Source organism: Vombatus ursinus, unplaced genomic scaffold, assembly GCF_900497805.2.
Source record: "Vombatus ursinus unplaced genomic scaffold, bare-nosed wombat genome assembly UNPS02014798.1, whole genome shotgun sequence".
NCBI classification, from domain to species: domain Eukaryota; kingdom Metazoa; phylum Chordata; class Mammalia; order Diprotodontia; family Vombatidae; genus Vombatus; species Vombatus ursinus.
Window position 1 is genome coordinate 42,493,382 of NW_020954576.1, and position 18,787 is coordinate 42,512,168.

Here is an 18,787-nt window from a genome sequence, read left to right on the forward strand (position 1 = left end):
GGTCACTTGCCCTTCATACCTATTTGAAGCAAGGTCTTAGAATCCTTTGTCATTCTTGTTTGGTCTCATAGCTAATGTATGCTGTTCTGGTGTTTTAGTCACTAGGAATTCCTTTTTTAAAAAGTTTAATTTATATATGGTTGGCTTTCCAACTTTTTTTCTGTTATGATAAGAATATATCTCAATTGTCTTTGAATGGCAAAGATGACATTCCTGCTAAGTCCTAATACAAACAAAAGCAGCTTAAGGCTGAGTAGAGTACTCAAGCAGAAACCCAATTACCAGACAAATACTTTCTAATTAAATCTAATGAACTATTTCCTTCTCCTCCTCCCACTGAAATAGCAGATAACCACTTGCACTTCCCTTGCTACTTTGTGGTCTTTGAGCATTGTGTTTTTATTCCAGTTTTATCCCCTTCAAGGAAATTGTTAGTTTAAATAAAGCCTCAGATCTCTATTGGATCTCTACTACACAAATACTGGAATGAGGACTTACTGGGTGTTCCATTTATCCACACCAGCTATGAAATGCTACATCAGCACAATTCACACATGTTTCTGAAAGTCAAATGTATCTTCTATTACCTATCATAATAACTGTTCCAAAACAACAATAACAACAATGACGACGATGACGACAACTACGACCTAAGACAATCTCTGGCCAAAAAAAAAAAGAACAAAAGATTGTAAGAACTGTACATACAACCCTACTCAATTAATTTCTTAATGACTGTTCCCTGATTTACCAGCCCAAGTTTAGTCTTTGGTAATGGGGTGTGTGTGTGTGTGTGTGTGTGTGTGTGTGTGTGTGTGTGTGTGTAAACAAAGGAGATAGGATCTTGAAAGGATACCCCTGACAACATTCTTATGTGTTTGAAAAGTATACCTGATCCGCCAATCTGTGCTTGGTTTACATCCCATCTCTGATACTTGGTATCAATAAGACCTTGGGCAAATCACTTCACTCTGTGCCTCAATAAAATAAGGGGATTGGATTCAGTGACCACCTATGGTTCTGCCAGTCTCTAAATAGGCACTCCTGTGAGCGTGATGCAAGAATAATTTGTCCTGAGGTCAGTGGCTCTAACCTACTCCCTGAGCCGCCCAACTGAGTCACTTTATAGGATAAACAGTTAGTGATCATTACCCTCACTGTACTCTGCCGCCTAAGTGTGCCTCAGAGTAGGAGCAGACAATCAGCTCCTAGAATTACCTGGTAGCAAACAACTGTCTGAACAATCTTGGATAGTTTGTCTTAGCTTCCTGAAGACTTTCAAGGACAGAAAACAGACAGTCATTCTCGGTATAGTTATATTATCACATCTTTCATATTCCAGGAGAATGTAAGCTTCCTGAAGGCAGAGATTTTTTTGGCTATTGCACATGTATCCCTAGTGCAGAACACTGTGCCTTGCATGTGCTATATGCTTCATAATGTTTTATTTCATTCATTAATTTTATTTAATTATTCATTTATTAACTGAATTGAATCTATCCTATTAAAATCTCTTATATTGTCATCTAAACCTATTTCCTTGTTTGGTCTTCTACAGATCTGAAGAATAACCATTCAGCAACAGGATCCTAAAAATCTTTCCTATACTTACAGATAAAGAAAAGTTAAATTATCTCTTGGCTTTCTCCTTCCCAGGCTAAAAACACCCCTGACCCCTTTCACTATTCCTCAGAAACTCATTTTTTCCATTACTCAAATCATTTTGGTCCATTTTCTCAAGTCATTGTCCAGCTTCTCCAAATTCGTGGTCCAAATTGAACAATCTATCTGAAGAAGGGTTGTCTAATATATCAGATGGTGGGTTTTCTGTGACTGGCTGAACAACTGCAATGCCACCTTAGGCAGTAACAGCTGAGCGGCTAGTAAGACAATGGCCTGGGACCTAGAGTGTTGCCCTCCACTCTCATAGGCATTCAATGGGTGGGCTACTAGCTTTCTCCCCAAGTCAAGCCTCTCTCTGGGAGGCTGGGCTCTGAGCTTCACTGCAAATTGAGTCAGGGGGTGGGAGAGTAAGGACAACCAACATTTCCCTGAGAAGGAATAAAAATAAACTAGAAGAAATTTTATTTTGAAGTCTCCAGGAGAGTATTAAAAAGACTGAAAGTAAAACAAATGCAACCCTGTTGCCATGGCACTCCTAATGTCCTCTTAATTACAGACAGTAGAACATACATTAACTCCAGCAGACAGGCCAGTTTTACTGTTATTTTTTCAAGTTCCATTATAAAAGGATTTAATATCATCCACACAAAGTTTATGAGCATTCTTCTCATCTGAATAACTGCTTTGTATGAACCCCCTGATAAAAATGTCCCCTGTTTTCCCATCTATCTGAATTGACTGTGCAGTCATAATTCTTGAAGTAATAAAGTATTAAATTCAATTGAACTGAACAAACACTTATTAAGTGCCTGTTGTGTGCAGGGCACTGTCATGGGGTGGGACAGAAATAAAGTTTGGGGAATACTAATTTCCTGCCTTCATTGATCAAAAACATGGATCATATAGTCTGGGAAGAAGGTAAGACAGAAACAGGTAGCCATAGCATATAACCTTACAGGAAAAGCACATTAGAGAGGTGATCAAAGGAAGTATTCTGTGACATACAAGTAAAAAGTTGTTACTGACAGGAGAAATCAGAGAAGGCTTCATAAAAGGGGTGGGAGGCATATGAGCTTGATTTAAAGGAAAAGGGCTGAGGAAGGAGACAGAAAAAACATTCTAGGCCTAAGAAAATGGGGAACAACAAAATTAAAGACATGGAGGTGAAATATAGAGTATGTTCATGGCACAGAGGAAATGGTAGGGAATACTATGAAATACTGTTGAAGTAGGGAGGGGGTTAGGCATAAGAACACTGGAAGTATAGGAGAGAACCAGATAATGAAGAGTTTTAAACACCAGAGGATTTTACATTTGATCTCATAGGTGATAAAGGGCCATTGGAGTTGATTTAATTGGAGGTAGGGGGAGAGACACAGTCATATCTACTAGGAAGATCACTTTGACAGCTAAGTGGAGAATGGACTGGAGTCAAAAAAGACTTGGGACAAGGAGACCAAGAAGAAAGCTATTGTAATAGGGCAGGTGTAAGGTGAGATGTCTGCAATAGGGAAGTGGCAATGTCAAAGGTGAGAAAAGGGTATATAGGAGAATTCAGTTTGGGACATGTTGAGTTTAAGACGTCTAGGGGACAATCTGAAATGTCCAAGACATGAAACTGAAGCTCAGGAGACAGGCTAGAGTTATACAAATAGATCTGAGGATCACTTACACAGAGATTATAATGGAGTCCATGGTAACTAATGAGATCACCCAGAAAAATAATATAGACTTAGAAGAGAAGAAAGAGAGCCCAAGACAGAACCTTGGAAAATACTTCCATGTTTAGCAAATGTGACCTAGATGAAGATGCAGAAAAGGAGACTTAGGAATGATCAGACAGGTAAGGGGAGAGCCAGGAGAGAACAATGTCACAGAAACCTAGAGAGAAGAAAATACCAAGGAGAAAAGGATGATCAATGGTGTGAAAGGGGGCAGAAAGGTCAAGAAGAATGAAGATTGAGAAAAGACCATTAGATTCGGAAATTCAGAGGTCAATGGTAATTTTAGAGAGGAGAACTTCAGTTTAATGATGAGGTTGGAAGCCAGAATGCAAAGAGTTAAGAAGAGACTGAAAGGAAAGGAAGTGGAAGCACCTACTGTATATGATCTTCTCAAGGATCTTAGCCAAAAAAAAAAAAAAAACGGAGGAGAGATACAGGGCAATAGATAGTAGGTATAGATGGATCAAGTGAAGGGTTTTTTTTGAGGATGAGCGAGGTTGGGGGTAGGATATGGGCAGGTTTGTAGATAGCAGGGAAGCAACAAGCAGAAAGGAAGAGATTCAAGATTAGTGGGAGGAGATTTTAGGAGGAGAGAGGGCAATCTGCTAGAGAAGAAAGGATGGAAAAGGTTCACTTGTTCTCGTAGAAGAGTTTGCCTTAGCAAGGACAATGGCCAGCTCTACAAGTGAGACATAGCAAAGGAGATAGTGACAAAAGCATCAGAATAATGTGAGATGACAAAAAGTGAACAGGAAGCTCTCAGTGAATGGCCTCAATTTATGAGTTCAGTTTTGATTTTTTTCAATGACACATTTTTTTCAGTCACAATTTTTTTTAATGAAAAATGAAACAAGATTCTCAGCTGGATGGGGAGATGGGGAGTCATGAGAAGTTTGAAGAGGGATAAGAAGGTTTGGAAAATCCACTATGATGAGTGGGACAGTGAATTGATAAGAAAGATGTAAAAGGATTGCCTTGCTGCAGTGAGGAACCAGTTGAGATTATATAACAAAATTTTGTAGTGGACCTAGCCAACACAGTTTTATTATTCTCCAGGCTCATTCAGCAGAATGTGAAAAGGAATGAAGGGAGAGGATGGTGGGAATAATCCAAGACTAAGGCACAGCAGGGCAAGATCTGCAAAAGAATAAGAGGACAAGAGACTTGAAAGAAGAGAACAGTGAAAAGTTGAACTGGATTTCCAAAGGGTCAACATATGGAGGAGATTGTAGCCAAGGCAAGGGTGATGGTTTAGGAAAGAATTGAGGGATGAAGGAACTGGAGGTCACAGGGAAGACAAAGAACAGAGTTAGAGGTAATGAAGCAAAGGGAAAGATGGAATGACAAGAGACTATGATGAGATAAAGGAATTTTAGAGTTCATGAACATGGAAACAGTACATTTTGGGGTGATGGCAAGATCAAGGGTCTCTGTAGTTGAGGTAAGGTAGAGGAGGTCATGGGAAATTAATAAGTTTAGGAAGTGGGAAATTAGGGTATTTGGGGAAGTAAAAATATGTATGTTGAAGTCCCCTAATAAAAGAGTAAGACTTAGGGAGGAGAGGAAGAGTGAAAGCAGTCAGGCATTGAAGGAAGAATGTTCTGAAGTCAAATAACAACTACCAGAATCTTTACTGAGTGAAAAACATGGATTGAATGAACTTCAGAATAGAAAAATGTTACTGAATAATGGTGGTAGAGGGAGAGTCTGAAAGTTGCAATGAAGAACAAAGAGTATTCCAACTCCCCAAAATGAGCAGTGAATCAGTGTGTATGAGTAAAAGTGCAAGCAATGTTGAAAAGAGTAGTTAAAGGAAGCTGTGTAATCAGGAGGGAGCCAAGTCTCAGTAAGCATAAAAAGAAGAAAGAAGTGAGAAAGGAAAAAGTTTAAGATAAAAGCAAGTTTGTTTCATGTGGACCAGTCATTCCAGAGAGCATAGTAGAAAGAATGGGTAGGCCTTGAGTGGGAGGGTCAGGCAGAGAGAGACCAGAAACAGAAAGGGGCCAGTGGGGTGGTACAGCATGAACTGAGCAGAACCAGAAGAATTTGTACAATAACAATATTACAAAGAAAAACCGTTTGTAAAACTTGAGAAATCAATGGTAATGCACAATTCCAGAGGACAAAACATGATAAAGCATGTTAGCAATCTCCTGACAGAGATGATAATAAGTTCAAAAGGCAGAGCTAGACATACTGTCTTGGACATGTCCAATGCAAGGATTTGATTTGCTTAACTGCACATGTTTGTTACAGGGGTTTTATTCTTCCTTTTTCTTGTTGTTGTTCAATTAGGGGGAGAAGTAGAAGGCAAGAAAAAGAGATGCTTATTAATTGAAAAAAATAATAAAAGTAAATTATGAAAAATTAAGGGGATCATCAGATGGCCTCTGAGGTATCTTTCACTTCTAAGTCTATCATCCTGTCTCACTTGAGATAGACTCATAAGTTTAATTATCATCTCTATGCAAATAACTCTAGAATATACATACATATATATGTGTACCTATATATATATACACACATATATATGTACACACACACATATATATATGTACATACACACACACACACACACACACACATATGTCTCCAGTTCTAGTTTCTCCCCTGAGCTTCAGTCCTACTGGACAATTCAAATTGTATGTCCTCTTTCTAGGACAAGTTCAACACATCCAAAACTGAACTCATTATCTTTCCCTCTCTAAATCCTTCCCTCTTCCAAACTTCCTATTTCTGTCAAAAGCAACATCATCCTTCTTGTCTCTTAGGTTCATAAGCTCAGAATTATGCTCTATTCCTTATTCTCCTTCCCCCTACATATGCAAGCAATGGTTAATCTTACCATTTCTACCTCCACTACATTTCTTGCATTTGACCCCTTCTCTCCACTCACAAAGCTACCACTTTGGTACAAGTCTTCCTCACCTTTCACCTAGCCTACTGAAATCACCTTTCACCATTCCAATCCATCCTATGCATTGCTGCCATAGGAATTTTCCTTAAGCACTGATTTTATCAAGTGACTTTCTTATTCAATCAATTCTAATTGTTCCCTGTTGCCTCTAGGATAAAATAGTAAATCCTCTATTTAGTTTTTAAAACCCTTCACCACCTGGCCCTAATCTGTCTTTCCAGCCTTACTGGATATCACTCCCTCTCTCACACTCCTTGCTCCAGACAATCTGGTCTTTTCACTGTTCCTCACAAATGAAATTTTTATTACCTACCTTGGAGACTTTCCACTGACCATCTCACATGCCTAAAACGTATTCCCTCAGTACTTTTGCCTCAGAGAGCCCTCTCTTCCTTTAAGATACAACTCAAGCACCACCTTCTGCAGGAAGCCTTTCCTGACCTCCTCAACTGCTATTGTCTTTCCTCCCAAGCTACCTTGTATTTAGCTACTTTGTATATAATTGTATTCATTCTCTTTATATTTTTGCTGTATATATACTTATATACATATGTGTATATATAATATACATGCATATATATATATATACACACACACATATATATATTTCTTGCCTACTCCAATAAAACTTAAATTCCTTGAGTGTAGAATTGTTTCATCCTTTCTATTTGTATTCCAGGAGCCTATACGGTGCCTAGCACATAATAGGTGCTTAATATTTTTTTGATTGATTGATTGATCCTTCCTCATTTGAAAATCCCAAGTGCTCCCATAGTTTCAATGATTATTTTCATATAGATGATTCCCAAAACTCTCTCTCCAGCCCTGAACTCTGGTTTCACATTTCTAACTGTTCAACAAATATCTATTGCTAAGTCAAACTCATCATGTCTTACAGCAAGCTCAATCTTTTCCCCAAAGATGCTTCTTCCTTCTAACTTGCCTATTACTAGTAATGGCACCACTATTCTCCCAGTAAGTCACATTTAAAACCTTAAATTTCTCACTCTCCTTCATCTTGCTCCACATCAATCAATTGCTAAGCTCTACTTAACTCCTAGATAACTCAAATGTCCCCCTTCCTTTCCATTCTTACAGCCACCCACTTAGTTTAGGCCCTCATTAATTCTCACCTGGACTATGGAAGCAGTCCTCTAAAGACTATCTCCAGTCTTCACAACCACTAATCCACTTCAAACAATGCTGCTAGAGTAATTTTCTTCATTCATATACCTGATCACATCACTCCACTGCTAACCTACAAATTTTCCATGGCACTCAACTGCTTAACTAAATAAAATCCACAGTCCTTCAACAGTATAACAAACATTTTTGTAACAACTGGGCACTTGAAAACTCTAAGACCTCTGGATTAGGAGCCTTTTGCTACATTTACAAGGTTCATTATAGCTTTTTTGGAGAACAAAGTAAGCAATTATCAGACTCAATTCCACTCTCCTCCCCCAATCCTCTGTATTATTAGATGATGCAAGAATCACCAATCTAACAACAAAAGCATTAAAGACAATAAAACAATGTAAATAACAAGCGAGAACCATGTAAAAGAATCATTCTCAGTTACCACATACAAATGAATGCACTGCCTAATGGCTAAAAGAATATTACATTCTTTATTATTCTTTAGTCATTTTTTTTCAGTCATGTCCGATTCTCTCTGACCCCATTTGAGGTTTTCTTGGCAAAGATACTGGGGTGGTTTGCCATTTCGTTCTCCAGCTAATTTTACAGATGAGGAAACTGAGGCAAACAGGGTTAAGTGACTTGCTCAGGATCACACAGCTAGTCAGTGTCTGAGGTCACATTTGAACTCAGAAGATGAAATCTTTCTGACTTCAGGCCTGCAGCTTTGTGCACTACAGCGCTACCTAGCTGCCCCTAATCACTTCCTTAATTCCCACTAACTCCCCTCTCCCATAACCAGAGAGGGATAACAAGAAGCAAATAGATCATTTAAGGAAGTCTCAGATGATGTGTTTAATTTTGCTGAACTGTTTTTCTTTTTGTCTTTTTCATTCTTTGTTATAAGGAGTAACTTTCTAGGAAGGGAGAGAGGAAAGATGTTAGGAAAAGGGTATGACATAAAAACAAAATATATCAATATATCAATAAAAATTATTTTTAAAAATAAATATGCTATTGAATTTATTTAAAAAAACAATCATAAAATGCAAAATAATATTGAATAACCCAAGTATTTAATTGCTAACAGAGTACAGTATAAAGGAAAATTCACAGTTGCCCGGGGTTACTCACAGAATCCTATAAGTAGGTAAGTTTTTTAATATGATAGGATAAAAAGTTGTTTTGATAGCTAGGAAGGTAATAGGTAGCCCCAAAAGAGTTTTTAGTTAAAAGTGGGACAGAATGCTAATTCAACAATTAAAATATCATCTACTTAGTTTTCTTGGCTTTCCTTTATAATTTAAAGTGTGTGTATGTATGTGTATGTGTATATGTGTGTGTGTGTGTGTGTGTGTGTGTGTGTGTGTTTGTGTGTATAAAATCTGAGGAAGAAATACCAAGATCTCGTGTTTTGGTTTTGTTTTGGTTTTTGCATTTTGTTCCTTAATTGTAGACACTATCATGTTTCACAGACTGGTTGACATCTGACTTAAAATATGCAATCCTCTAATCCTATCAGGCTGTTTGTTTTTAAATCATATATTTCATTTTCTTTAAAAAAAAAAAACAGCAGCCACATCTGAACTAATTAACTGGAGAGTTCTTAGAAAAAGAGATACTAAAAATGTCCAATATTTTTGAAAAGTTAAGAGCCTTTTTCCTTCAAAACATATTCAACTAACAACATTTAGTAAGTACCTACCATGTACAACAGCACTATGCTAGGCACTCAGGATACCAATATAAAAATGAAACTGTCTTTGCCTTCAAGTAATTTGAACCCAAGTGTTCTTCACCTTGAGGCCATCCCTTTAGCAAGTATTCCATGGGCCTATCACATATAGCAAGCCTTAAGAAATAATTATGAAATTGAATACAAAGTGATCTTAAGGAGAAAAGGACACCAAAGTCTTGGGGATGCAGGAAAGGCTTCCAATAGAAGAGGGCACCTAAACTGAGCCTTGAAGGAAGCTAGAGGATGCAGAGATGCTAAAAAGTAAGGAGAACATGCATTACAGGCATTGAGGTCACTGTATTCAAAGGCACAGATACAGAAATCTAGAACACATGCTTAAAGCATCTCTATTCTTTTTTTTTTTTAATATAAACGACAAGCTAGAGAAATATCTGCAAGTCAATGAAAGGTAACAGAATTATACTGTTTCTCACAGTAGGGTAATGTTGGATCTGCTCAGGAGACAACACATTTCCCACCTGGGCTAACACCTCAAGTTCAGGGTATTGGACAGAATTCATGTGAACATTTGGCTATTCTGGGTTAACTTACTGACAGGGCCTGAACGGAGAGAAAAAAAATGAAGTAGGTCCACTTGGGTATCATCTTTTTGGTACAGATAAAAAGTGTAGGATGGTTTGGATGTAACTTTAGTATGAAAAATAAGGAAGGGTGATCATTTTTCCCCACCGATAGTTTTTAGAGGCAAACCCACTGGTTTTAGGACCTACTGAAAAGAATTAAGAGGCCCTCCCTTCTTATCTCACCCCATCTCCAACCCTAGGTCAAATATCTCATGACTCCACTGTACAGATTTATCAACTCAAATGAAATACAGAACATCCCCCAATAACTTTCTCACTTCCATCAGCTAAGTCAGTAAAGGGCTTAGTTTGCTTCTAAAGGCAATAGTGGCCACTTTGAGCAGCTGCAGATCATTACCTCATTTGGTTAGAGCATGAAACAACTAATAAAGCTAAAACTTTAGGGTGCAACTCCTCTATAGGTTTGCTAACTTGTCTCTGGTCTCCAGACACACATCATATCTATTTAGGACCTCAGTCAGCCATCTAAGAAATGTGTGCTGCTAGTCACAAGATTGGGCAGCTAAGTGGCATGCTGGATAGAGCACTGGATCAGGAGTCAGGAAGAGTTGAGTTCAAATTTGGCCCCAGACACTTACCAACTGTGTGAGCCTGGACAAGTCACTTAACCCTATTTGCCTCAGTTTCCTCATCAGTAAAATGAGCTGGAAAAAGAAACAGTAAACCACTCTAGTATCTTTGCCAAGAAAAGCCCAAGTGGGGTCATGAAGAGTTGGACATGACTGAAATGACTGAACAAAAGTAACAAGATGGATAAAATGAAAGAATATGGATAAGGGAGTCCTTATTGGTAGAAAAACTACATAGTCACTGGGAAGTGTCAGTGATATGAAAAAAAAAACAATAAGATATTTTTAAAAGAAAAAAAAATAAAGCAAATGTCAACCAATAATTATTTTTACTTACCTAAGGCCCAAGAAGATATAACTTCCAGAAGGAAACTACTACTATAGAGAGCATGCATGTACATTAAATGAATCATCAGTTCAGCCAACCACCACCAGCAGAGAAGGCGACTTACTCCCAGGACAAAAATGCGAAGATTGGCCTTTAGGGAATAAGATTCTTGATTCTGCATCTAAAAAAGGAAATAGAAGAAATGAGACTATGTATTTTTAAAAGAACACACCAAACATTTTCTCTAATAACTTTTTTTTTGATTAAACATTCAGACAAGTGTTTTTATTGTCATTCCCAATAAAGGACTACTTTGGGTTGCTCTGGGACTTTTCAATGAAATTAGATTGAAAAAGCTATAATTGGGGCTTAAAAACTTTGTACCAAAGTTAACCACAGCATCACATCAATGAGCAATTACTGAGTATTTCCTTTCAGCTAAACCCTGTGCCAGGATATTCATCCCTTCTGCTCAATACCACCCCCCCCAAAATGCGACTGCCTCTCATGTGTAAGAACACACTGCTCTTTGCTTGATCTGTGTTCCCTGCACTGCTAAACCAAGCATTGAGAAAGGAAAAGCTACGTCCAGAAGGCAGGAGCTGGACCTGGCATTTATGTGAAGATGCATCAATTCCATGGCTCCTCTTTTGCTCTCCTCCAAGACAGGTGAGTATCTGATCTTCAGCTTGCTGAGGAAAAATAAGCTGATAATCGCCAGAAAGAAGGCACTTGAATTAAGTGAGATCAAGAAAAGCTTCCTGGAGAAATCGGGGTTTTAGATGGGACTTAAAGCAAATCCAGGAGGCAGAGATGATGAGGAAGAGCATTCCAGGCTTGGATAGAAGCCAGTGAAAATGCAGAGTTGGGAGAGGGAGTGTCTTGGTGAAGGAACAGCAAGGAAGCCAATGTCACTGGATCAAAGAGTATGTTGGGTAGGAGGGCATAAGGTGTGAGAAAACTGGGAAGTGGGGTGATTATGAAGAGCTTTGAACATCAAAAAGAAGACTTTGTATTTGTATTCAGGCTCTCTAGCAATGACCCCCTTCGGGGTCATGGAAGTCATTCCTGCTTGGTACAACCTACCGGAGTTTATGCTCTATCAGCATGGATGTCAGTTATCCAGGTGCACCCCCATACCACAATGAAGCTTCAAAGAAAAAAATCTAGTGGAGAAATGAAATGACATTCTAAACCAAACAAAAATTATTTGGGAATGACCCACACTGGTATTCCCCTGAATTCTACTGAATTCATATTTACATCTGTATCAATGCAGGCAGAAAAAAATTATTACTAAAATGGTTTTGTTCAGAATTCTACAGGTATTATGATGATGGCTTCTTAGATGGAAGGGATATACAAGTGATAAAAACCACAGATTCTGAAATCCATCCTGAGGTTTGATGCAAAATCTCTTGGCATTTCTGTCTATAAGAAACACAATCTCAACCCTGCCCACACCATACACATACACACACACACACACACACACACACACACATATATCCTGCTTTCTGAATTTTACAAAGAACAAGATTTTATTAAACTAATGGCTGTCTTGAAGGGCAGAGGCGGAGCTAATGAATAAATGATGAAGTTGAGTCTCTGAAGATATTAAGTGGTGGAGGAATAAAGGATAAGATCTAGCATTTGATAATTAGGGCTTAAGACATTAAATAAAACAAGAAAAAAAAGTGTACAAGTTTCTGGGTACAGAAGTCTGAAGGCAATTTATTTCTTTCTCTTAAAGCATTCAGGGGATTGGCTCCTCACTGCAATGGGGGTGAGTGGCACTGCCGACAGAGGGGAAGGTGAGATCTAGAAGCTGGTACATTTTTTTTTTCTGCCATTTAAAAATGTGCATATTCAATCATTTTCTCAAAATGTCCTCCCACAGAGAGATGTCTGGCTAAGTCATCCTGGCTAGATAAGTAGCATTACAATAATCTTAACAAATAGCTTTCTACCTTTTATTGTCAGCTTCGTTAATTGTTCCAAAGAAAGCTCTTTGCCTTTACCTTTTCTTGAAAAAAAAGGAGTTGAAAAAATGTGAATTCATTTTATTAAAAGAAAACAGTTTAAAAGAAAATAAGTTCACTTTTTTCTCCCATTTAGTTTACCTTAATTCACCTCAGGTGGAGATTTCAATTAAAAAAAACTACATAGCAGGCTCTGCAATTGTCTGAAAAATATAGAGACCATATTGTAGAATCTAACAGTCAGAAGTGATCTTATGGACCATCTGCTGTGGTTCAACCCACACCTGACCAAGAAGTCCTTTCAGTAATATGTAGAAATAATAGTTGTCCAGTCTTTGCTTACAGATCTCCAATGCAGGAGAACTCATGATCTCCCAAAGCAACCTGCTCCACTTTTAGACAGTCCTCATTGTTAGGAGAATCCTCCTTACATCAAGTCTAAAGCTATCTCCCTGAAACTGCCAACCCACTGCTCCTAGTGCTGTCCTCAAAAGCCAAGCTAAAGGAGTTTGATTCTTCTTCCATACCTCAGCTGTTCAAATATCTGAAAATTGTCAACTTGCTTGACCCCACACCCCAATATGTTCTTTTTTTCCTGACCAAATAACCCTTGTTCTTTCGATCAATCCTCATGTGCCATGTTCTCTAATTTGGGTATTTGTTGTTTGTTTCTTTCCACCATCCTGGTTACCCTTGTCAAGACATGCTCTAGTCTAGGGTGCCAATGTCTTTTCTAAAATGTGGCTCCCTGAAATGAATAGTACAGCAGGTCCATTAACTCTCTCATATTAGACCCTATGTCTGGTATGTCTCAATACAACTAAGAACAGCATTAGCTTTTTTTTTTCATTGTCATCTTACACTACTGACTCAAATTGAGCTTACATTCCACAACCATCCCCCCCCCCAATCTTATCCACAGAAACTATTGTTGTCTAGCTTTACCAACTTGTGAAGTTGGCTTTTTGGATCCAAAATAATTTGACATTTGTCCACGTTAAATTTCATCATATTCAATTTGCCTTATCATTTCTAGCTTGTCAAGAATTTGGATCCTGATAAATCTCCTCAAATGTGTTCACTGTTCTCCCTAGTTTCCTGTTACCTGTAGATTGGAAGGGAGAGGAGGGGCAAAGTGCAATCTAGGCCTTAATTAATAAGAATGTTGACTAGAATAAAGCACAGATCTCTGAGGCATGCTACTACAATCTGCCTCCTTCAAAGTTGGCACTGACACATTTAATCATTTAATTCTTTGGGCTGGCTACTTCAACCATTTCCAAATTGACCTAACAGTACTATTATCTAGCCTAAATCTCTGTTTCATACAAAAGAATTAGAATGAGAGCACGGACACAGTGAATAGAGTGCTGGGTCTAGAGGAAGATAGAAAAGAAAATGAGGTTAGCCTGGAGTGACTTGTCCTCGATGCAGCCATACTGGCTTTACATGATCACTGCCTCCCTTTCTAAGTGCTCACAAATCAGAACCTTAATATCATATTCTAGAATTTTGCCCAGGATAGAATTCAAGCTCACTGGTCAATTGTTTCCCTACTACATCCTCTCTCCTTTTCTGAAAATTAGGACAACATCATCCTGTGATACTTCTCTTAATCTACAAAATATTTCAAAAATCACTGAAGGAAGCTTACTAATCACATCAACTAGTCTTTTCAGAACTCCAGGAGGCAGTGATTTGAACTCATTGTCTTCCTGTCTCCTCACTAAACTCTTTTCCCCTCCCTCCTAATCACTTTTCTTCCTTAGTTCCTTCCAAAGTTCATTATACAACATTTGTTATCACTGTTCTTCTTTTCACCACATCCTTTTGCTCTACATACAGCATCTTGATTTATTCAGAAAGCAAGCCCGGCATGTTTTCTTGGCTTGCCAATTCAGATTTCATCCTGATTGCACAACTGTAAGCCAAACCTATCATGAATGAATGATCAAGGACAAACTAGTCATTAGGCTAAGAGGCTTTAAATATGTCACCAATAGAGATTGATGCCCAGGGAACCAGCATGAGTAAGATGGGGGAGAAGAATCTCCAGTGGTCATGTGATCCAATCCCCTACTTGCCTGCAATAAGATCAGCTGAGACCAATGGAATGGCATATCTTGGCCTTCAAAATCTAGATTTGAATTCGGAGGGCCTGGGTTCTAATACAGGCTCTGCTATTTATTACCCACATAATTCTGGCCAAGGCACAGTTTCACCTTGACCAGATAATCTTTAAAGTCCTCTCAGGGTCTAAATCCTATAATATGAGGGAAGCAATCTCTCTACTTAAAAGTGCAAGGCCAGAGGAATAAGATGGAATGAATTCTCCCACACCAAATGACTTTCTCAGATTTCTAAATAAGCAGTCAGCAAAGGGCTTTTAGGCACCTGAAGGGATACTTACACATCACCACCCAGGAATGGTGGTGGCATTATGGCATTCATCCAAAGAAAAGATGGCGTCTGGCTCTGACATGAGCTGTGAGGGTGATATGCAGTATAAAATGGTCCATTCATTCATCTGGAAATACATCTGTCCATCCCTGATGCCTCTCCACTCCAGTAAATCATGTACCAAGCCTGTGCCAAAGAACCACCCTCCACATGCCCTCTCAATCCCACTGGCTGAAAGGATACAAGCAAATGCAATTAAGATGGGACTTTGGAGCATGCTCTGTAGCTGATTAGTTTCCCAATAATAACTTTTCCACTCCCCACCTCAGGCAGAATTTTCCTATCACATTTAATAAGGCATAAGCATATGTCACTACCTGAAAGGGCTTGGACTTCTCATCAGAACACTCTGAATGCTTTCTTATTTAGAAAGGTAAAAATGGGTGTTCTTTAATCACATAAATCATACCTCAATAAGTAAACAATTTAATGTTTCATTCTCTTGCCTTAAAAAGGAAGGTAATTCTGCCTCTATACCACTGTAATTACTGAGGTGCACTTATACCTTCAATCTAGTCAACTCCCTTTTATTTTTAAAATTCAGCATTATCCCTTGTCAAGCCTGCAGGAAGAATAAACAGGCAGCACACAGTTCACCTAATGAGCCCTGCTGCTCTCCCACCAGTATGCACAATGTTCCATTTGAGATATTCCATTGGGGGGTAGCAGGGACAAGTGAGGAAGAGAGTCAATCTTAAAACTATTTGAAAATGTCATCAATGTGAATTTCTGGTTAAGGCTAGACTAAAAACCACACACTGACTCATATGCAAAATGCATTTTAAAGCACATTATAATAAAAATCTCATTTCATCTAAGCTGCATAAAAATGAATATCTAGGCCCCTCACTCTCTCCAGGATGTCCTGCTGATTAACAAAGACAGCTCTCAAAGATGAAAAGCTCTTCTCCTTTACATACACACACAGAGCATGAGGCAAGAGAAGGTTTCTGCCCTGGTCAAGGTTGGACTAGATCAAAGGTGTCACACACCCAGCCCACTGGCCACAACTCTCCTGAGTGCTACCCAAACCAGATTAAAATATAATTGGGAAATAGTTAATAAAATAAATACAATAGAACATCAATGATGTTTAATATGTGACTTTCTCAGTCAGTATACAGCCATAGCAGTTTAGTGGCCATTTTCATTTGAATTTGACATCCTGGACTAGTTAACCGCTGAAAATCTCCTGACCTTTGGGACTCTGTGAGCCTATGGCTCTCTCTGATAAACATTGGGGAGAACCACGCTGGAATAGCTAACCCAGATATGCCTCTAACCTGCACCATTCCAAGATCTCTCAACCAACCTCTCTTTTAGATACTTGAATTCATTGAATTTGAGTTGATTAATTCAGCTTAATTCTATGTGTTCAGTCTCCATATGGGCAAGTTAACTTCACCTTGCCCTGTGACCACAAACCTAGCTCTGTAACCCTTGCCTAGTCTTGCAGGTCACAGCCCAGGCCTATGAATAAGACTTTCCCCAAAGACACAACATAGGAGAAGCCAAATAAAGTAATAATAGATAGAGAGATGAATGAATGAGTAAATAAACAAATGAATGAATGAGTGAACAAATAAATGAATGGATAAATAAATAAATAGAAGTTATATAGTGTTTTAAGGGTTTCAAATCACCTTAAATGTAACTTCCTTTCTCTGGTTCTCACAACATCCCTAAGAGGTACCTGTTATTAATTTTTTTATTTTGCAAATAAGAAAACTCAGGCTAAAAGAGTATGTTAAATCACTTGCCCAGGGTCACACAGTTAGTAGGTATCTGAGGAAGCATTTTAATTCAAGTCTTCCTGACTCCAAGTCTAGCACTCTATTAATGGTGCCATCTAGCAGCCATAGAAATGCACAGATATGCACAGAAAGCCAGTCAGTCAACAAACATTTATTAAACACCTACTTTGTGCTAGACACTGTGCTGCAAGTTGAGGATAAGAAGATGAAACATTATCTCTGTCCTCAAGGAACTCAAATCTAATGAGGGAGAGAGACAACATACAAACAACTGCATACAAACAAGTTATATACAGGATAAAGAAGAAAAAATTCAACAAAGGGAAGGCACTAGAAAAGAAATAGAAGAGAAAGTCATCCAGGAAACTGGACTCCTCAGCGTATACTGTCCTACTATGGTGTCAAGATCTCATCTGTCTTTTTTCTTTCCCCTGTCGATACACACAACCCAACGGTCACAGGAAAAAAGAGGAGCAGTTTACAGAAACCCAAAATAAAGATCTGAATTTTTCCCACTATATGCTATATATTTCCATCTTCATACCAAGAAAGAGGCTGGTGTTTTCATTTTGTTTATGAAAAATAACAGCTACCTTCAATTCCCATAGCTTAAATGCTTTGTCTCCCTAATTGTGTTAATATTAATTTTCTGTAAAATCCCTTCCAGACCTAAGATTCTATGATTCCTATGAGCCCTATGACAATGAGTCCTGAGCAAAAATCTCACTCCTCTGCTGGACAGAAAATTCAAAACGTGCATCTGATTGATGGTGATTCACAGAATAACAAACGATAAAAATATCCGAGAAGAAACTGTCTTTCATCTAGGCTAGGGTTCTGCACCACTGTTTTGTTATAGATGCCTTTAGCAATCTAGTGAAATCTATAGACCCCTTCTCAGAATAATGTTGACAAATACAGAAAATAAAATACATAGGATTACAAAGGAAACTAATTATATTAAATACAGTTATAAAATATTAAACACACACAAAGTTCACGGACCCTAGATTAAGAAATTTTGATCTAATGAAATAGGTTAAACATGTAAGACACAGTAGTCAATGACTATAGTAATCTATTATTTGATAAACCCAAAGACCCCAGCTTCTGGGATAAGAACCTACTCTTTTAAAAAAAACTGCTGGGAAAACTGGAAAAGAGTATGGCAGAAACTAGGCATAGACCAAAATTTTACACCATATACCAAAATAAAGTCAAAATGGGTTCATGATTTAGATATAAAGGCTGATACTATAAGCAAACTGGGAGAGCAAGGAATAGTTTACCTGTCAGATCTATGAATTCATGACCAAACAGGAGATAGAGAACATTACAAAAAGCAAAATAGATTATTTTGATTACATTAAATTAAAAAGTTTTTGCACAAACAAAGCCAATGCAACTAAGATTAGAAGGAAGGTAGAAAATGGGGAAAGAATTTTTACAACCAGTCTCTCTGATAAGGGCCTCATTTCTAAAATATATAGAGAATTAAGTCAAATTTATAAGAATACAAGCCATTCCCCAATTGATAAGTGGTCAAAGGATATGAACAGACAGTTCTCAGGTGAAGAAATTAAAGCCATCTATAGTCATATGAAAAAATGTTCTAAAGCACTATTGATTAGAGAAATGCAAATCAAAACAACTCTGAGGTACCACCATCACACCTATCAGAATAACCAACATGACAAAACAGGAAAATGATAAATGTTGGAGAAGATGTGGGAAAATTGGAACACTAATGCATTGTTGGTGGAGTTGTGAAATGATCCAACCATTTTAGAGAGCAATTTGGAACTACGCACAAAGGGCTATAAAAATGTGCATACCTTTTGACCCAGAAATAGCCCTTCTAGGGCTATATCCCAAAGAGATCATACAAACGGGAAAAGGACCTACATGTACAAAAATATTCATAGCAGCTCTTTTTGTGGTGGCAAA

At 38.1% G+C, this 18,787-nt stretch overlaps 1 protein-coding gene across 1 annotated transcript in view; it reads right to left on the minus strand.

Moving 5' to 3' along the window:
* Positions 1–18,787, minus strand: part of HHAT (hedgehog acyltransferase) — a 483,325-nt gene that overhangs the window by 361,863 nt on the left and 102,675 nt on the right. Inside the window, exon 7 of the mRNA XM_027871575.1 lies at positions 10,654–10,825. Within this exon, the coding sequence (XP_027727376.1) occupies positions 10,654–10,825 (172 nt within the window). The remainder of the gene's footprint in view (positions 1–10,653; positions 10,826–18,787) is intronic.